The 20052-nt window shown below is 62.6% G+C and overlaps 2 protein-coding genes across 2 annotated transcripts; one reads left to right on the forward strand and one right to left on the reverse strand.

The window, feature by feature from the left end:
* Positions 1–203: 203 nt before the first annotated feature.
* THPO (thrombopoietin) lies at positions 204–2007 on the forward strand. The gene is made up of 5 exons (XM_040073867.2): positions 204–306; positions 1061–1188; positions 1272–1358; positions 1563–1727; positions 1828–2007. The coding sequence occupies exons 1-5, from the start codon at positions 267–269 to the stop codon at positions 2005–2007; spliced, it is 600 nt and encodes a 199-aa protein (XP_039929801.1). The 5' UTR covers positions 204–266.
* A 528-nt stretch (positions 2008–2535) lies between these two features.
* Positions 2536–4879, reverse strand: POLR2H (RNA polymerase II, I and III subunit H). Its single transcript, XM_040074189.1, has 5 exons — positions 4757–4879; positions 4333–4416; positions 3565–3658; positions 3129–3212; positions 2536–3012 (listed from the first exon to the last, which is right to left on the reverse strand). Exons 1-5 carry the CDS (start codon positions 4827–4829, stop codon positions 2895–2897), a joined length of 453 nt encoding a protein of 150 aa, XP_039930123.1. The 5' UTR covers positions 4830–4879; the 3' UTR covers positions 2536–2894.
* Between the last annotated feature and the right edge of the window lie 15173 nt (positions 4880–20052).

Consider the following 20052-nt stretch of genomic DNA (forward strand, 5'->3'; position numbering starts at 1 on the left):
GCGGCCAGAGGCAGGAAGCCTTCCCCCGGGCCCGGGGCCCCTGCTGCGACTTTGCTGGAAGGTCAGCGGCGACACAACAGGAAATCGTGCTGCCTCGGCCGGGCGGCCGGGCCGGAGCCACAGAGCCGCGCCGTGCTGTCCCGGGGCCGCTCCCGGCCTCCGGCCCTCCGTCCCGGCTGGGCGGCTCGCGGGGAACCCGCGCCACCACTGCCCTCCATGGAAGGGGGACGGGAGCCAGGGAGCAGCCGCTGGCCCCACGGTGGAAGATGCAGGGCCGAAGCCCCCAGCTGAGCATGGAGCTGAACAGTGAGTGTGCGGCTAAAAGGGGGGACTGGGTGCGCAGGAAGGGACGCTGGATACCGTGTCCCCTGCACGATGAATCCCAGATGGGCACCTAACCCCAAGGGTGGCTCTGGGCTGGTTGGACCTAGCCACTGCCAGCGTGTGAGGGCAACCGAGCATCTCTCCATGCCCATCCTAGGTAAACAGGCTGCACTGAGGATTTTTGGGGACAGGTGTAGTGCCAGGGCAGGGAGCGAGGCAGGCAGGAGGATGCAAAGAGGGCACTGGAGAAGCTGGCAGGATGGGCAGCTGCTGGGCACAGCGGTGTGCAGCAGCACTGGGGAAGGCAGCGCCGGCAGAGGAGCACTCAGCCAGGGCAGCGGCCAGGAACAGATGTTCCCTGTGGGACACTGCAGGCCGGGATTCCCCGAAGTGCACATGACGCCTGGAACCGCTCTTGGCAGGGATCCGGAGGGCTGGCCCTGGTCTGCACAGGGAGTACAGCCCTGCTTCCCTGCCTGGAGCGCGGCCGAAAAACCTGGCAGGCGTGGCTGTGCGGCCCCTTGGCACACACCACTGGCACGGAAACCCCGGCTCTCGCCCGTGAGCACGGGGCACCCCTCGCTGGCTGACTGGAGAGCAGCACACGGCCCTCCTCGGCCACTTACATCTCCCCGCATCCCTACCACGGGGCCACCAAAGGGCTGGGGAGAGGACTTGCCACTGCAGGCTTGGCTCTGGGCTGGCACAATGCACAAGGTAACCCCATCTCCTCCAGGACTGCTCCTCCTCACATCCTTCCTCCTGCACGTGAAAGAGGACCATGCCAGCCCAACACGGCTGGTCTGTGACAACAGGCTTATCCAGAAATACATCGCGGAGGCCAAGGACATGGAAAAGAGAGTGGTGAGGATACGGTCCCCCATAAAACCCAAGACCAGGGACATGCACAGTTCCTGGCACCTCAGCTTGACATCTCTCCTTGCTAGGACCAGTGCCAGGCCCTGCCTGCACTCAGCTGCCCCGCAGTGCTGCCCTTGGTGGACTTCACTTTCCAGCAGTGGAAATCCAAATCGGTGAGAGGGGCTGGGAGGAGGGTGCTGACACTGGCGTACTAACAGGACTGGAGAAGGAATCTTGGGTTGGCACAAGCACCAGAAATGCTAAACAAGGTGCTTGTGGGCATATCTGGTGGCACAGGGAGGGTAGAGGACCCCATCCAGACCTAAGGTGAGCACAGGAAGCAACGAGGCCCTGGGGGTCACTGTCTGCTCCCCCAGAACGAGACCAAGCGGCGGGAGATCCTGTGTGACCTGGCCCTGCTGGTGGGTGCTGCGGCAGGGGCCCAGGGCCAGGTGAGCGATGAGTGCGGCGCCAGGCAGCTGAGCCAGCTTTACCGACACGCCAACTCCTTCTTCCTGCTCCTGCAGACCTTCAGCTGGGAGGTGAGACCTCCCCACATGAGCCAGACCACCACAGGTGCCAGATGGGCTGGGCTGGATGCAACGGCCTTTGACACCCCTCTGTCCCACTCTCGCCCCTCAGGCAGGACACTGGGAGCAGAGCTGCTCCCCACACTCCATTGAGCAGACCCACATCACCAGCATTTTCCTCACCTACCGGAAGCTGGTACAGGGCAAGCTGCGCTTCTTCTTCCACGACCTGGCCAAGGTCTTGTGCAAGCAAGGCCAGGGGGATGGCAGAGACCCTCCATGTGGGGCCTGATGAGGCTGCATGCAGGGTTCAACCACAAAGCCATGCTGGAGCGATCCTGCAGGACACTAAGCTGTGCTCTGGGTGCCCAGCAAGATGCCCACTGGGAAAGCATTGGCACCTGTTCCTCAAGTCTTTGTCTACTGTGCAGCGCATGGAGGCAAACGGTGACACTCACGTGCCAGCAGGCACAGGCCCTGCTCCCATCAGGGCAGGCACCTCTACTGTGAATGCTTTTCAATTAAAGAGCTATTTTTCTAAAAGCTGTGTGCGTCCTTGTGCCCAGGGCAGAAGCCAGCTCCTCTGGGACATGCTCCCAGTTCTGCCCAGTGCCTCCTCCCACCTGCAGCAGCCACCTGTGCTGCAGGATCCCCTGGCACAGCCCTGCATGGGGCCTGAGCTGCCACTCCTCCTCTCTGTACCCACCTGCCACAGGTTTGGACTCCCCATCCTTTGGGAAGTGGCAGGGTTCCCCCTTGGCCCCTGCGCAGGTGTGTCCACTCCCTGCCAGCCACATCTCCTAACAAACAGAGCCAGATGTAGAAAACATCCCAGTTTAATCAAAACCAAGGCAGCCTGCCTCAGGATGGTTCCTGAGGGAATGGTCCCCAGTCCCCAGAGGCAGGCAGCAGCTGTCCCAGTCCACTTCCTCCTGGCCAGAGCACAGGGGAAGGTGAGGAGATGCCATCAGGCAAGACCGGAGCATCCAGCATGGTGTCCACCCAGATGTCAGGCACCTCTCTCCTCACAAACAGAGCTGTGGATTCCAGCAGGAGTCAGAAGACACTGGGGTGAGGAGGGGGAGAGCTCTGAAGAAGCTGGGCAGCATGGATGCTGGAGCAGAATGTGGGCTCTCAGGGCTCCAGCTGGATGTCTGTGGGGCAGTCCATGGAGGCGTGCTAGAAGGCCAACTTCTTCATCAGCAGGTAAACGCGAGAGTCCACCTCAAACCCGTGCAGGTTGTTTGCGTCCCCCTGCAGCCGCATGAGCAGTCCCCCGTAGGACACATAGGCAGAGCTGAGGTGGGAGGAGAGGAGTAGTGAGAGCAGGGAATCCCATGGGGGGCCCGAGCCGAGATCCCAGCGCTTCCCACCCCAGGGCACTGTGTCCCCCCATTCTCGACAGGCACTCACAGGCGCGTGGCCGCCTCCGTGGAGGTCTCGTCCCCCTCGATCCGGTACACCTTGCCGTACATCACGTACTCAAACTGGTCCGCCCTGCAACAGCACAGCCTGAGGTCAGCAAGGAATCAAACCTGGTCGTTCCCCCAGCTCAGTGTCCTCTGGGAGAAGGCACCTCACAGTTACAGAGTCAATCAGATTGGAAAAGACCCTTCAGATCATCAAGTCCAACCTGTGACTGAACACCTAGACCACAAGTGTCACGTTCAGTCTTCCTTTAAAAAATGCTAGGGACTGTGACTCCACCATCCTCCTGGGCAGCCCATTCCAATGTTTAATCACCCCCTCCGTGAAGAAATTCCTCTCAGAGTCCAAGCTGAAACATTCAACCTCAGCATTTCACATCTTCTCTCATCTCCACCCACGTGGGTCCCAGCTGGGCCTGTACCTCGATGGCCGGTCATCCGTGGGGTTGTACTCGCCGTCATCCAAAGTGCCATCCTCATACAAGGTGCTAGCAATGACCAGGCGGAATTTGTCCCCTGCAAGGAGGCCACAGGAGCAGTGAGAAGGTTAGAGCACAACCAGAGCAGCAGCACACACAGCCAGAACTCAGGGCCACCCTGGCAGGGGGTGCTAAACAAGCTCTGTCCCTACTGCCAGTCCTCCAACAGGATTGTGGGGAATGTGTGAAAGGTCACACTGGATCCTGTGTCTCCTTGTTCCCCACATCACGGAGGAAACCAGAGTCACAAGGACACTGCGGCTGTTTCCAGGGGACACAACAGGATGGCTTGGCTGAACCCTGGGCAGGTACATGAGACCCCTGCAGCATCAGCTTCAGCCCTTTGGTGTTTCATCAAGGGCAATATTTTCTTTTCCAAGCGTTTAGCGTGTTTAGTTGCAGAAGTTACTTTCAGGAGGTTTCCCTTAAAGCTTGGTTACCATCAGCTGAAGCCGCATCCCCAGACAGTGTCTGTGGGGAAAGGGACAATGGTGGGCCCAAATACACCCAGGCAGGTGAACCAGAAACCCAGCCCAGCCTCAGTACACTGAGAGAGCCCTGAACCTCCTGTTACCCGGGGACAAGACTGCGGCACAAGGAAGCCTGAGGCAGCTTATTCCTCGGTCACAGGAATTCTCCATCCTCTCTAACCTCGCCCACCCAAGCTGACACCGGCTGCCTCGCCCTTGTGCTGGCAGCCCGATGGCTCACCCAGGTCCACGGGATATATCTGGATGTTCACGTCCAGGATGAGATCCATCTTGAAGGACTCGCTCTCGCAGTGCAGGCGCGACACTGGGGAAAGCAGCAGAGGCAGGGATCAGGACAGAGAAGATCCCCGAGGGCTGGGTGGGAACCGGCTCGTCTTCCCACCCCCGGCTGGCTCCGGAGCCGTTTTCGGACGGGTTTGGGATGGATGCCCGAGCCCAGCAGCTGACGGAGGTGTGCACAAACAGGGAGAGGAACACGGGGGGGCGAGAAATGAAAGGCACAGGGCCCGCGGGGGTGCGGAGGGCACGGCAGCCGGGCTGGGGAAACCCTGGGGAAGCGGGGCGCTCTGGAAGCCGGCAACACGCGGAGCGGCCAGCGCCGGCGGCACAGGGGACCGGGAGGAGCGGGCCGGGGCCCAACTCACCGCGGTCGAACTTCTTGCCCTCTGGGTCGATGTCCTTCACGTCGAAGATGTCCTCGAAGAGGATCCCGGCCATGGCAGCGGCTCCGCTCCCGGCGCGGCTCCCGCCCGGCGCACGCTGATGACGCAATCGCACCGGCGGGGCGGAAGCGGCTTCGCGGTGGGCGGGGCCACACCCCCGCTGGGAGCGCGCGCCGTCCTCGTGGCCCCGCCCCCCCCGCGCGCGGCCGGCAGGGGGCGCTGCGAGGCCGCGGAGAGACCCGCGGGCTGCGGCCACGCCCCCCGACACCGAGCGGGCACGGCAGCGCCCCCGCGCGGCGGACACGGGGAGACCCGGGAGGCGAACGAGGGGTCCCGGGAGGGGATCAGGGTGTCCCGAAGGGGTCACGGGTGTCCCGGGAGGGATCCGGGGTGTCCCGGGAGGGGTTAGGGATGTCTCGGGAGGGGTCCGGGGTGTCCTGGGAGGGGTTATCCCAGGAGGGGTTATTGATGTGCCGGGAGGGGTCCGGGATGTCCCGGGAGGGGTCAGGGATGTCCCAGGAGGGTTCCGGGGTGTCCCGAAGGGGTCAGGGGTGTCCCGGGAGGGATCCAGGGTGTCCCGGGAGGGATTCGGGGTGTCCCGAAGGGGTCAGGGGTGTCCCGGGAGGGATCCGGGGTGTCCCGGGAGGGGTCCGGGATGTCCCGCCAGGGGTCCGGGATGTCCCGGTAGGGGTCCGGCATGTCCCGCGGAGCTCCTGCAGCCCGCCTCCCACCCCCGCCGCACGGGACGGAGGGGCTTCACTCGCGCCCCCCGACTGCAGCTGGACGTCGGTGTGATGAGCTGCGCGGACTCAGCCAGGATCTCGGGGTCTCGGGACTGCAGCCCCCACCGGCTTCTTCGTCCTCGCCCGCCGGCCATGGCGGGGAAGGACGCGTGACAGCGTCCCCCGTGTCCTGCCGATGAACCGTGAGGGGAGCAGGGGGGTCTGGCACGGCCGGGGGCTGCTCACACGTTGGGCTCCACGGGGTGCTCCGTGCTTGGCATCTGGTCGGGAGCTGCCGCTGCGGGTTCAAGAGTTCAGCCCTGTCCCCACCGTTCCCCGAATGCCAGCACCAGCCTGCCCGAACAAACTCTTCCCCGCTCGGCTGTGGGGACCCCGCGCCTCGTCTGGGCAGCGTGTGCCCAGGTGTGGCACAGAGAAGTCTGGCGGAGCCTGCAGGTGTCCCGGTGGGATGGGGACCGGGGACGGCGGGAGGCACGGCGCTGTGTGTGTGTGTCACATGCCACCATCTCCTTAGGGACCAGGAGGTCCTGAGCGGGGACATCTATGGCATATTGCCCCCTGTGCGCGGCCCCTATACCTGCAGCGAGGCGGCTTCGTGGGGACACAGCCCATGCTGTCCCCGGCAGCCAGACATTTCCAGGCCGTGGTCCGGGATGGCGCTCAGAGCCCAGGTGCCCCGGCATCCGCACCGGGCGGCCTGTCACAAGATGCCTGCGGTCCCCAGACACACACAGGTGCGACCTCTCCGTGGCATGTCCCCTCCGTGACACGGTGCCAGCGCATCCTCACGCATGCCTGAGGCGCAGGCAGCGGAACGGGGCGGTGTGGTGACACACAGCGGGGACACTGGCGTGAAGGGGGGTGCTGGTGCCAGGGGTCTGCTGGCTCGTCGGGGGAGCGTGGGCGGTTCACGGCGGGGTCACCCCGCGGCGGTGGCACTCAGCGGGGACAGTCCTAATGCGCTGGGAAGGAACCTCGGCTCCTTCTAATCATCGCCCGGGTGGGTGACGCCCCCGGGCCCCGCAGTCCCCCTCCCCACTCTGCCCACCCGGGCTCAGGGAGGGGCAGAAACCTTCTCCCTGCCGGAATGCGGTGACCGTAGACAGGCTCCCCTCTGGCCCAGGGTGAGAGCTGTGGACCTTTCCCCGGAGTTACTGTGCCCTCCTGGCATCCTGCATCCCGCGTACCCGCTCGTTTGGGACTGGGCTGGTGCAGGGGACCTGGACACCCCGGCGTGAGGGGCTGTGGGGGACACCAGGGGCCGTGCAGGCTGCCAGGGGGTGGCAGCAGCACACCGGACATGGCAGGACAGCCCCAGGGTGTGCCGGAACACAGGGAAGTCCTACCGCAGCCAGGCTCCCCAGTATGACCAGTTACCCTTTCCAGAATGCTCAGGGTGCCGTCCTGGAGGGACGTGACCTGCCCGGCGGACACCAGCCTGCCGGGACAGGGCGGTGTGGGGGCCAGGGCTGTTTTTCGGGGACGGGTCCATGTGCCAGCCCCACCCCCGTACTCAGGAGTACCCATTGGGATCCTGGTGTGATTCAGGCTGCAGGGCCATGGCACAGCTGTGCCCCTGCTTGGATGCTCTCAGGGCCACTGCAGGGTGACACAAAGGGCTAATCCTACCTGGCTGTGCCTGTCCGCCCCTGCTGAGACCTGGCACACTCGGTACAGGCCAGCAGGCAGCTGGGACTGTGCTCACCAGCCGGCGAGGCAGCCCCCAGGGGTGCTGCTGCCCAGTGACCCTGCCAGCCAGCACTGCCATCTGCCTCCCTGCCCTGGCGGGACAGGGCACACCTGGGCACGGTCACAGGCACGCAACCACCTGCAGGGCCAGATGGGGAAGCGGGGGGTGGATTTCCAGAGGCTCCACAGATGCCACAGGATCAGAGTGGCAGCAGGAGACTGGCACAGCCCTGAACCTCCTGGGCACTGGCTGTGTAGTAGGACCATGATGACAAGAGACGTCGTTGCCCCTAAGCCCCCTCCTTGGCCCCATGCCCACGCAACCCTTGGGGCAGGATTGGCCGGGGGGTTGCTGGCCCCAGTGTAGATCTGGCCCGGGTTGGCACAGGATTGGGCATCCTGCTTTTCCCTGCACTCCACGTCCATCTGCCCTGGCTGTGCCGTGTGCCGGCTGCTTTGCTGACCCCGTGCCATGTGCCATGCCATGCCACGACATGCTGTGCCACAGGAGTGTGGGTGGCCAGAGGGACTCGTGTACCCAGCGAACGCCAGCCCTGTGCAGCCGGGGCTGAACAGACGGTCCTGGCGCAGGTGCTGGTGGGTCAGCTGCTTCCCTGCTGCTGCCCAGGGAGTGCCCGTTTGCCAGCCAGGTGCCTGGCATTGCCTCCTTATCTGGGATTAAACAAACTCTCCTCAGATCTGGCGCCAGGTGCTGCCCCTGTGCCCGTGGGACCAGCCCTTCCCTACCCTGTGCCCCTCCATGCCTGCTGCCCTTCCCCCATGCTGGGAAGTCCCTGTGTCCCTGGGGTGAAGAACCCCTCACGTACTGGACCCGGGCTCCCCTTGCTCTGGTGGTGCTGCAGCCCTGGGGTCTCTTTGCAAGGCAGGCAGCAGCTCCAAAGCAGAGCACAGAGTGGGACCATCTCTGGCTCTGCCTTGGGGCACCCCCAAACCAAAATGAGACCTACACCTCGGCCAGGGAGGCGTGCGTGGCCCCAGTGTGATGGATCCTGGCAGCACCAGTGCCTGTGGTGCCAGACTCCCCAGAGCAGGGGTACAGCCTCCTCCTTCGTTAGCCGCTCGTCTGTTATCTCCTGCCGATAAATTATACAACACAAGCGCCTTTGAAAGGCAGCCAGGCCTCCATCCGGTGGTGGGGCAGCCTTTGGGGGCCCCACATCAGCCATCGTGGGCTGCCGCCAGCTGCTTTTCCTGGGAGGGGGACAGGGACAGGGACAGGGACAGGGTTTTGGGTGCTGCCCTGGTGCTGGGGATGGGCTGCAATAAGGACCCGAAGGCAAAGCAGAAGAGCAGCGGGGGTGACAAAACCCGTGCCCACAGCTACTGCCTGCAGGTCTGCCAGCCCTCCTGCCCCTGCCCTGGCCTGGCTCCTTGCTCGTACGCCCACATCCTGCTGCCCGCTTTGGGGTGCGGGGCTGCTGGCCGGTACTTCAGAGGCAGCGACTGTTCCTGTTATCCGCCGGCACAAAGGAGCCGAAAGGAGCCGCCGTTAGGGAAGCAAACAAGGGCAGGGTGAGGCCAGGAAGGTGGGCAACGGCCGGCACCTGCCGTGGTGGTACCCTGCCCAGCCCAGGGGGGCGAGGAGCAGGGAGGCACGGTCCCCGTGCCGAGGAATGGGGCTCCCCCCATGCGCCCCGATGTCGGGAGCCGGGGCCGTGTGGGCTGCCCAGGGCAGCGCTGCCAGCCCCCGTTGTGCCCTCCTCTGCTCTCCCACCGGCTCCCTGGGTGCCCCCGTGGGGTGCAGCAGTGCGGCCTCCGGGTGCCCATCCCTGCTGGGCCAGTCTCCACCTGGGCTGGGGGTCGGGCAGGAAGAGATGAAGCCGAAATTAAGCTGTTAATGAGCCCGTCTGTCACCAGGCCACCAATTACCCGGGCTGGGAATGAGGAGATGATGGAGTGTGACTGGGGGAGGGGAGCAGGATGTCGGGGTCTCCAGCATCTGGGGGGTGTCACCACCTCTCGGCAACTTCCTCATCGCCACCGGGCACATCCCCCGGGGTGGGGACAGAAGGGACCAAGGGTGACCAGGCCATAACCATACCAGAAGCCCCAAGGCGTCTGCGGAGGGATTAGAGCTTTCTTTCTCCTCACTGAGATCCTGAGGAATTCAGCCCCAAGCACTGTCCCTGACTGGCACAGGGGGTGTCACCAGTGCCATGAGCTGGCTGCTCTCTGCAGTCGGGAAGCAGAGTCAGTGACTGCACCCTGGGGGTACTCACAGACCCTCTGGGCTGCTCCTGGCCCTCGGGAAGGGGCACAGCAAAGAAGGGGGCTTCTACCACTCCCCCTCCTACTTCACCACGCTCAAGTTTGCTGTGGTGCATGGCAGAGGCGCCTGTCTCCGTCCCTGTCCGTCCCTGTCCCCGGCTGGGATGGGCCAGGGAGGCCGAATTCCTCCGGGCTGATGCTGATGTCAGTTTTTCCGCGGCACCTCTGAGAGCGGGGCCGGGTGCCTGTCCGGGCTGGCAGAGGGACAGGCCATCTCCCCAGCTGTCATCACAGCCGCCTGTCCCCGTGATGGCCCTTAGCGGCACCCGGCCCCAGGAGGGACCTAGGGGCTGCTGGAGACTGGGCCAGGAGCGAGTTCCTGCTCCTTCGTGATGGAAGGGGCTCCGTGCTGGACACTGGCAGCTGCCCGCCATGCCCCTGCCAGACTCATCGAGCTGGAGGGTGGGCTGGGATGAAGACTATGGGATTTTGCTGGGATCGAAATTAACTTAACGGCTTTGGAAGACAAACAGATTAGGGAGCTGCAGGGATCGGGGTGAGGATCAGCTAAATTGGAAACAGAGGCAGGCGGCAGCATCATGCACAGGCTCTGCTGCCCCTGCCCAAACCCCCAGCCCAGCCCCATCTCTGCAGCTCAGGGTGCCTCCGTGGGGCCCTCGCAGTCCCTTCCCATGACCAAACTGATGGTGGGGCTGGTCTGGGCTGTCTCTTTCTTCCAGTCTGGGTCTTGGCCACACGTCAGCAGTCTATGGGCATTGCTGCCTTCCCCTTCCCCTTCCCTGCTTGTCCTCTTCCTGCTCTCAGTGCCCCAGCTGCCTGCCCTCCCTTTCCACAGCACCCTGCATCCCCGCTGCATCCCAGGCATGTCCCCTCACACCTCTCCTCACATGCCATGAAGCCACAGTTCCGAAATAAGCGGTCCCAAAATAAGCTTCCTCCTTGGACTCCATAAATCTCAGCAAGGCACTGAGTCATGGGGTCAGCCCTGCAGTCCCCTTTGCTGGCAGGGTGCCCTGCCCCATCCCCACGTGTCCCCCCTGGCACCCCAGCAGGGTTTGGGGTTGTGTTGCTACCCCGATAGTATCAGGTCCTGGGGGCAGCCCCACTCACCGGAGATCAGATCACCAGTAATGAACAGCAGCTGGGCATGGGGGCTGAGGACAGAGGGAACTGAGGGGACAATCCTGTCCCCTTTCAGCAGCCAGGCACATCTCTGGGGACACTGGGCAGCATCAGACCAACAGGCTTCACTGCCCTTTTTAGGGTGACACCCCCATGGCAGGAGCCCCAGTGCTATTCAGGACCCAAGCCCGGCAGTTCTCAGCCAGGTTTTGATCACTCAGTGGGGAGAGAGTGCCTGGCCTGGGGGTCCCCGAGGAGGAGGGGGCCGTGGCAAGGAAGGCTGTGTGCAGGGACAGCCTCCTGCTGCTGTGGCCCCCCCGGCGCCCCCGTCCCCTTCCCGCCCCCGCTTCCTGCGCAGGCGGCCCGGGGAGGCGATGAAAGCAGCCCCAGCAGATGTTTCTGGCTTGTTTTCATCTCATTAACTGTTTCCTCTTTTATTATGGGATAAATTATTAATTGTTCAGCGCGAGGAAGAAAGGAAAGAGAAATCCTGACGGAGAACCCGCAGGCTCCGGGGAGGGTAGCGAGCAGGAGTTGGCACAGCCTGGGGCAAGGGGAAGGCAGGGGGGATTTGGGATCTCTAGGGTGGAGGCAGCCCCTTGCAGTGCCGCCAACCCCCAGGTGTCCCTCCTGAAAGAGGGGGGCGATGTGGGCTGTAGGAGGTGCTCTGGGAGTGGGGCAGGGGTTGGCTGCTGGCACCTGGCCTCTGTCAGCAGCAGGGAAAGTAACCCAGACAGACGGGACAACGGGACAGACTGCCCACATGGGACCCAGACATCTGGGCACCAGACTTCCAGACCTCTGCCCAGAGACCCCCGACCCCTACACCCCACCCTCTCTGTTCCCTGTGGTCTGAGAATGGGCACACTCACTACACCTCCTGGCCAAGGAATGGGGCTCAGCCCCAGCCCTGTCACCCCTGGCACCCCCAGCTCCCCAGCCCCTGCCCCCCTGAAATATTCATGGCCTGCGATGACGAGCTAATTTAATTGCTCTGATGAGAAGCTGAATAATTCACGTTCTTTTTCAGCAGGGTCAGGAGACATCATTAGCAGCTGATCTGGGAGCAGGGAGGGGAAGCCGCTGAGCCCTGGCCCTGCTGCATGGGGACATCAGGTGAGCAGTGAGAACCCGAAAGCTTTCCCATCCTGGAACGCCCATGGCTGGGCGGTGTGTGTTGAGGTCTGGAGTACCAAACCCCTCTGACCACCCTACAAACCCCCAGCTGTGTGGGGTTGGAAAGTGACCCCAGCCCGGTGTGTTTTGTGGCTTCCGGGGTCCTGGGGTCCTGGTGGGCCCTGAGACACAGCCTCCCTCCATTCTGTGGCCTAGACAATGTTGAAGGCAACTGTGATCTTTAAGTCTCTTACACATCCCCATCACTGTTGCTTTGGTTCATGGCCAGCAGGGATGGCTGAGATGAAATATGGCTGGGAGAAGGGCCCGGCGCGCTCCGGATTCCTGAGATAAGAGGGACAGGCGGGACAGGGACCTTTATTTACATTTTTTCCTGGAAATTTCAGCCTCTCTCTGGTGAGACCCCATCCGGCTGTCATGAAGATAAGAGGGGCTTGTAGGGGGGCTGCTGGAGGGCAGGGTGGCTTTCGGGGGGCTTACTACCCCCCAAGCTCGATTCTCACCCCAGCCTGTGTACCCTGTGTGTGTGAAGGGCACAGAGGAGCACCAAGGCAGGGCTTAGTACTGGTTCCTTCCCCATCAAAATCCATGTTTCTTCCTCTCCACTGGTTTGACAGGGGTCTGGGGGGGCCTGATCTGGGGACATGAGGTGTCAAGGGGAAGCTTGGCTGGACCCCACCTTGGTGAGGAAGGCACAGCCCGGGATAAATTCTGTTATGATGGCCACGTCAGGAAATTTCAGGCCAGAGGCCACGGCAAGGGCTGCAGCCGGCTGCCCGATAACGCCTGGATTTCCTCCCGGCACTGCCCAGCGTCCGGCTGGTGAGGAGGGATGTGGTGTGGGGGTTGCCCAGCAGCAGCACCTTGTACCCCGGCAGGAACAGCCACAGCTGACCCCTGGCCCTGGGGGACACAGCAGAGGGGTCTGGCAGCCCCTTGCAGCACTGGGAGCATCACTGTCCCAGGCAGGGATGGGTGAGGGAGAGGAGTTGCTGTGACCTGCAGGTGCCTCCTGCACCTGAAGCCCCGAGGGTCCTGTCCCTGCTGCCCCCACGGCGTCAGCTGGGGGGTCTCCCTGGGAGGTCCGGCATGGCTGGGGAGGGGGACAGAGTCAGGGCCCACTGCAGCCACCCCGGATGGCAGAACCGGCTGGGTGGGGGCACGGGGGTGTGCGCAGGGGCACACCTTTGCGCACACACGGGGCTACACGCGGCACTGATGTCCCAGCACAGACAGACACAGGCACCTCCTCCTCCCCCAGGCACTCAGACACGCACAGACAGGTGTGCACAGACCTCCATGTTTGCAGCACATGTACACCGATACACAGACCCCGACACGACCAGACGTGTGTGCGCGCACACAGGGGCACCCACACACGCGTGTGCTCACCCCCAAATCCACACGCACACGCCGTACATCCACTCCCACGCACGCGCACAAGTGTGCATGCAGCCCCCAAAACCACGCACACATGGACTCACGCACGCAGGCACAGCCTCTCCCTTCTGCCCGCACGTGTTCTGCCTGCCCGGGGTGCCGGCGGGCGCTCCCTGTGCAGCCGCTGCCCGCCGGCCGCTCGCCGGAGTTTGAGATCGAGGAGGAATTTTAAATGTATTGACCCCTGACCCATCCCCGCCTGTGAGGGGAAGCCAGACCTTGAGCTGCCCCCAGCCAGATGGGGATGCGGGGCTGCAGGGGATGGTGATCCCTCGAAGCTCATGGAGTGCAAAGGGGCACCCTGCCTTACTCCCCCTTTTTCTGCACCCCATGTGCCCCCACCTTGAGGAGCGCCGAGAAGGATCACTCCAAAACCTCGTTTTCATGGAGCGAGGGAGCACTCATGGCTTGGAGATGCCACAGCTGTAAGCCCCACGCCAGGAGGGTTCTGTGGGAGCGCGATGCCCCTGCCATGCCCTCTGCAAAGGGTCCCCTACCCTGTTCCTGCCTGGCTCCCAGCATCCCTCCGAGGGGTTGCGGTGATGGCAGTGTAATTAAAAACGCAATTAAGCGCTGCCACTTAGCAGAAAAGTCATACAGTTTGGGGATAATTATCTGACAATATAACAAGTTGCCCAACATTAATCAGGCGCTGATCTGCTCTGGCAGCTGTGCTCCCAGCTCCGGACTCTGTCTTAATGGCATCCTTCAAGAGACAGCAATAAATCAGGTCCTTACGGGGGCCCTGGGGGCAGCACACTGTCCCCTTCCTGCTCCCTGCCTGCATTTGGGGGCTTTTTGGGGTGTCAAAGCAACATCGTTTCCACCCGGCCCCTCGGTACTTTGTTCCTGCCTGAGGGTGCTCAGAGGCACCCAGGGCAGGTCCCAGGAGATCAGTCCTCACCCTAAGTGGAAGAGGTGCTGGGGAACCCTAGAAAGGAGACCTCCTGGTGGGGGTGGCTGTGCCTGGGGGAGATGCTCCAGGCTGGGGGTTGCCCATTCTTCTCTTTCAAGGGCAGAAAGAACTCGGGAGGCAAAAGGACCCCGGAGAGCTGGGGCACAAGAAGTGAGAGGGGACACTCCAGCTGTCAATCCCACCAGAGATGTGGGATTTTAACAAGTATTTATGGCTTGTATTTGTCAGTGTTAACGGAGCCTTTTCGCTGTAACAATATTAACTCTGAAGCAGAGGCAGGTCCTGCCGCTGCCGAGCCCCAGCGTGGCCCGGGGACAATCTTCATGCTGCGCCAGACCCATACATTTCCCCACCCCACCCGCCCTCCCACTGCTGTTCCCTGTCTTGGATGCTGAGTGGTCCCACACCACAGGGACTCCTCGGTGCCATATCTCCCTGACCCAGAGATGAATCCTTTTGTGCTCCTTCCCCAAATTTATGGCCGTAGCCGATGTGTTGGCACAACCCTCTTGCAAGCATGTTCCTCCCATGCTTCTTGTGCCGGAGCCCCGAGCCCTGCACGTCCATGTCCCCATCTCCGTCCCAGCCTGCCTGTTCCGGAGGGGGAAGCACAGCCCTGTACAGCTCTGACTTCTAAGGACCCGAGATGAAAGCAGAGCTCCTCGCCTTTGTTCCAACTCTGGCCGGAGTGGGCTGGGGAGGGGGAACGGCCAGAAAGAAACCAGCAGCTTAACACATTCACTTCGCCCCTAATTTGCCGGTTCTGCCACAAAATCCCATTACAAAGGGCTTAGCGCTGCGCCCAGGAAGAGGTCACCGCCGGGGGCCCCCGAGGAGATTTTCCAGTCACAAAAAGCACGAGAAAAGAGCAACCCCATCTCCCCTGGGCACGGTGAGGGATGGGCACTGTGTCCCGGAGTCCCCTGTCCCCGCCCTTCTCTTCCACCCTGCACCTGGCAGCAGGGAAAAGCAGTTGCAGAGGTGCAGCTGGGTCAATCCACCTTTATGAAACCCAAAATAAAACAATTCACCTTTATGAAACCCAGAATAAAACCCAAATAAAGTGCGGATTGGCATTGATCCGCAGGTGTTGAGTTGGACCATAAAACACCGGCTCCAGCAAACGGGCGCTGCCGGAGGCTGCGCTGGGCTGGGTCCCTGGGCTCTGGTGGCGATGGTGACCCCTCAGCTGGGTGTGCAGGGAGGATGCTGTGGGGAGCCCAGAGCAGCTCACGCTATGCCTGTGCCGTGGGGTCTGGCTGTGCTGGGCTGGATGGAGCAGCCCGCCAGCGCCAGGCACCCTGCTCAGCCGGGATGGGGGGATTTGGGAGATCCTGAGGGTCGGGGGTGTGCACGGGGGTGTGAAGACGGCAGAGTGGGTACACGTAGCTGGAGCTGGCCGCAGGAGGGTGGGCAGGTGTGCAACAACGGGTGCAGCCGTGCACGGGGGAAGCACACGCACCCCCCTGATTGTGGCGGCCCGTGCAAAGAGCGAACACACCCCTGTGCAGGTGCGCACAGACCCTCAGCGAGACAAGGACGGGGCAGCTCAGCAGCCACCGCGTGGGGCAGCGGCACTCACAACAGCTCAGCGCGCCGGGATGGGGCATGAACCGCCGGGACGGGGACAGTGCCGGGCTGGGGCACAGCTGTGCGCTTGGCACTGCTGCTGCGGGCTCGGGCGCGCTGCTGGAGCGGGGAGCGAGGGCGGTCGGCACTGAAAGGAGCGAGGCGAGCGCCCGGGCGGGATGGAAATGAGCCCCCGGGGGTCCGCACAGCACAAAGGCGCCCGCTGGGGTGGGCCGAGACCTTCCCAGCCCCTCGCCACAATGTTTGCAAATACCAAAGGCCACTTACGGCGGGGCCGCCAGCGGGGAGGGCGAGGGGGCCTCCCGGCATCCCCCTCAGACTGGGGGCTCCTCGAGCTCCGCAGTGCCCCGCGGATGCCCCATGGCACCCCGGATGGCGGGGCGAGGTGGGCAGGGGCTGCCCGATGCCTTTGTCGGTGTCTCGATGCTGGAGCCAGGGGAGCAGGGAGCGTCGGGGAGGAATGTCCCCTCTCAATGCCCACCATGCTGGGGCTGACAGCCCTGAAATCGGGTTGTCACATCCCGTCTGGGCAGCCCTTCACCTCCATTTGTGGGGGCTTGTTCGGCTCCCGCTTCATTCAGCCAACACAAACATCACTTAACCCTCCGGCTCCCGCCGGCCCCGGGTGGGGTCTGCCGGCCCCAAGCAGAGAATCGGGCACCAGGATGTGCTGCTGCCATCCTGCTGCCACGTCTGAAGGGACGATACCCCACGGAGCCAGGCTCTTTGGAAGGGAAGTTTAGGGTCCCCAGGAGCCCTCACCTCAGAGCCCCCAGCAGACAGCCTGAGCTAGGGCTTGCTGCCTGCCCCAGGACTCACGCCAACCCCTCTGACACCCTACACCCTTCCGCCGCTGCCTCCCTCCAGCCCCTACGACCACCCTGAGACCCCTTCCCACCCCCCCGCGGGGACACCCACCCCGCAGCGGCCCCGGCTGCCAATGAAAGCGGGAGCAGGAGCCTTTCCTTTGACACAATTAAGCAGCCCGGGGTCCCAGCGCCTCGGCTCGCCGCAGTGTGTTAAATTAATGTAGCAGAAAAAATCATTATGCGGGGACACAGATGGAAGTGACCAAGCAGAAAATGCGATGTGCAGCGGCAGAGGACCCCTCTTACCCGTGTAAACACCACGGGGAAGAACAGGTTTCCCAGCTCCCAGGCCAGGAGGTGACCGCAGCCTGCCGGGGGGGTTCCCCCCTGCACTACCACTGGGGCAAGTCCCAGGTGGAGCCAGACATGGGGGTCCCATGGGTGGGTGAGGGGGCAGATGGTGGGACCCCCCGGGCAGCAGCTACCCCCGGGTTTGGGAGGGCTGGCCAGTGAGCTGGGCAGCGCGTGTGGCCGGGCCTCTGCTCACAATTACCATGTCATTATGTGCCGGCACAACCGTGGCTAACAGAGCAGAAAAGTGGCCCCTGCTCAGCACCCGTGGGCAATGGGGTGAGGGGGGCCCCAGGGAGCACCCAGCTACACGTGTACATGTACCCAAACATGTACCCAGCACAAGACCCCAGAGGTGGGGGCTTATTCCCCAAGTACCACCACCCAGCAGACCTCTCCCTGGGTGCACGCCCCAGTCTCGCCTGCCTTTGTGGCCCCAGCTTAAGGCATCAAAGGGACCTGCACTCACCCTGGGGACCTTCTCAGTCCACAAGGGAGTTGCCCTGGAGAGGCCTTCTGCTACCCATGGAGGTAAGCCCAGGGCAGACACGGTCCCGGGGCTCGCCTCAGCAAAGACTGACCTTGCAGATCAGTAATCCCAACCACTGGGCAAGGGCTCTCCACACCAGGGCCAAGCATGGGGCACAGCAGGATGCAGAGGGAATGGAGAGGTGCTGAGCACGTGGGAAACATAGGGTTGGATGTCACCAAGGCAAGCTGTCCTCCTCCTCTCTCCTGAGTCCTACTTGCTGTTTGGGCAGGAGCTGGAGCCTCCCAGTTTGAATCCATAGATGTTTTAGTGGTCTGAGTCTGGCCCTGGATATATGGGAGGCTCCCACTCCCACTGGGGGTCCCCAGACAGCCCAGCTCCCCTCCTAGCTTGCTTTATTCCCTATGGCCTCCTCCAGCCTGGATTATCCCCAGCTGGACAACACGTGGCAAACAAGGACTAGTTTACACACTTGCCCTTGTTTGCCAGGAGCTCCCTTCTGTGCCACCTCCCTCTGAGGCTTGCCATGGTGGGACATGAGGATGGACGTGGGGTCAAGGGAGTGGCCGGACGCTGGCGCAGGGTTATCGTGCTGGGGTGGCGTGGGATGATAACCAGAGCTCCCTCCTGTCAGCACTCTGCAGTGTGAAAGCAGGATGGGGACAGGGACAGTCCTCAAGGCCCTGTCCCCCACCTTGGGGACGCCTAGAGATGGCGGGTGCCTGCTCCCTGCTGCCTCCCTGTCTGGCTTTGTTCCCACTGGGCTGTGTTCCCACCCGCCCAATATTCATGTGGGCCCCTTCCCTCCCCGGGGGGCTGCTAATCCCCCCCGAAACGGGCCAGGGATTGTTGACCGAGCTGCCATATCCCTTGAACAAGCAAGCCTGGGCCCCGCAGCTGCCGCCGGATTAAGAGTCACCCTTTCGCTGCCACGGCCCCCGTGCCAAAGCCCCTGCACCCCCCAGCGTGCTCAGCCCCCCACCCATGAGGGAGGGCAGCCAACAGGACGCCAAGGAGATGGTTATTTGGGGGACTCCTGCTGGCAAAACTGACAGGTTTAATGTGGCTCTGCCAGCGCTTGAAACGCCTGATCTGCTGGGTCTGGCTTGTGCTGGCAGTGCCCGGGGAGTGGGGGCCAGCAGCGTGCCAGCCTGCCGGAAGGAGCCCTGGGAGGGCGCTGGTAGCCTGGCACTGGCATCGGGGCTGCCTGGTTGGTCCCTTCCTGCTGCCACCAGTCACGGCAGGGACACAGCTGTTCGCAGCGATGGCACAGGGTGAGGAGCAGCTCTCACGCTCCAGAATTGTGGGTCATTGGAATTACATTAATTAGCGTGTGCTAATGGTATCTAATTAACACCCAGCTGTGCTGATGCAGAGCTTGCTGAGCCAGGCACCTGACCCCTGCCCTGCTGCCTCAGTTTACCCACCTGCAGCAGGGCGAGTCTGGCACCTGGTGCTCCGTGAAGCCAAGAGACATCAAACCAACAAGGAAATGTTGCAGGGAGAGGGGACCAGCTGCTGGCTTGTTATCGGGGCCAGCCCTGCCAAGTGCCCCATCCGGGGCAGCCTCTGGCTATCTCGTATCTCAAGAGCTCGCTCTGGGTCGGGGTGGACGTGTCCTCACGCCAAGAGGGTGTTGCTGGATGCCCAAGCCAGGGTGGCTGGGAGGTACCCAGGGATGTCTCAGGAGCTGAATAAATAGAGGTGGGAAGAGCAGAGTACCGTGGTTCTGTCTGCTCCTGCTGCAGAGAGGAACGGTGGGGGCTGCCCTTTGGAGGGGGAGTCAGGGACCCATGGGTGCTATTCATACCTGGGGAGACTGAAAAACATCTTTCGACTCCACTAACAAGCCCCCAGAGGCCTGCAGAAGCTTTCATCCTGGTTAAGTGCACAGAGCAGATAAAGGGCCCTCAAGAGTCCCCAGGGAGCTGGCTGAGATGCTTGCTGTCCTCAGTGTGCATTTTTGGTGGCGAGCAACCCGTCTCTCCCTCACAGGGACCCCCTGAGCCCTGCAGAAGCCTCAGCAGTGGTGCTGGGCACCTACTATCATGGGCTGTAAAGAGGAAGAGCCCTTTACTCATGCTGTTCCCATCCCAGCCTCTCCTAGGGAGTCTCTGCCTCCCGGTGTCCCGGTGTGACAAGCAGCCTGTGTAATGGGTGCCATGCCCCAGCAGGTGGGCTTGACCCCCCAAATACTGCAGGGATGTCTGGAGGCTGTGGCTCCATGGGAAACAGAGGGTTCCCCAACATCAGCTGGGGCATTTTGGGGCCAACCCCATCTGAGCAAGGGGTTGGTGCAGGGGGAGAGGGTACTTCAGAAATGGCAAACCCCGGCACAAGCTGTCCTGCCTTCAATGCAAGCAGTGAGTGTGAAGTTAAGAGATAAAGAGGGAATTAGGAGATAAAGTCTGCGTAATCCCAGTTGCTCTATGCAATTAAAATGAGCTTCACCCCGCTGTAATTGGATGGAAGCTGCCTGCCAGCGTCAGCGCAACCGGGAGCGTTGGGCGAGCAGGCGCGGAGGATTCACCGCACCGAGCACGGAGACTTATCTCCCCGCCAGAAAAACTGAGAGGGCAGCAGCACAGAGAGCGGGAGTTAATGAGATGAAAATGGAAAGCCTGGCACAAAGGATTAGCTCCCGGCCGGCTCTGCTGCTGAAATCCCAAGGTTCCCTGGAAAGGCTTCCCTTGCATCATGGATGCATCCTTCCCGGGCCTGCTTTGCAAAGGAGGCATGTG

Source organism: Hirundo rustica, chromosome 10 (assembly GCF_015227805.2).
Source record: "Hirundo rustica isolate bHirRus1 chromosome 10, bHirRus1.pri.v3, whole genome shotgun sequence".
Classification (NCBI taxonomy): domain Eukaryota; kingdom Metazoa; phylum Chordata; class Aves; order Passeriformes; family Hirundinidae; genus Hirundo; species Hirundo rustica.

Excerpts from the sequence above, each read along its gene's own strand:
- THPO (XM_040073867.2), top strand. The coding sequence starts at position 267 with ATGCAGGGCCGAAGCCCCCAGCTGAGCATGGAGCTGAACA. Across the intron at positions 1,359-1,562 it reads AGCAGTGGAAATCCAAATCG|AACGAGACCAAGCGGCGGGA; the intron begins GTGAGAGGGGCT and ends CTGCTCCCCCAG. Across the intron at positions 1,728-1,827 it reads TGCAGACCTTCAGCTGGGAG|GCAGGACACTGGGAGCAGAG; the intron begins GTGAGACCTCCC and ends CTCGCCCCTCAG.
- POLR2H (XM_040074189.1), bottom strand. The coding sequence starts at position 4,829 with ATGGCCGGGATCCTCTTCGAGGACATCTTCGACGTGAAGGACATCGAC. Across the intron at positions 4,417-4,756 it reads GGGCAAGAAGTTCGACCGCG|TGTCGCGCCTGCACTGCGAG; the intron begins GTGAGTTGGGCC and ends TGCTTTCCCCAG. Across the intron at positions 3,013-3,128 it reads ACGGAGGCGGCCACGCGCCT|CTCTGCCTATGTGTCCTACG; the intron begins GTGAGTGCCTGT and ends CTCCCACCTCAG.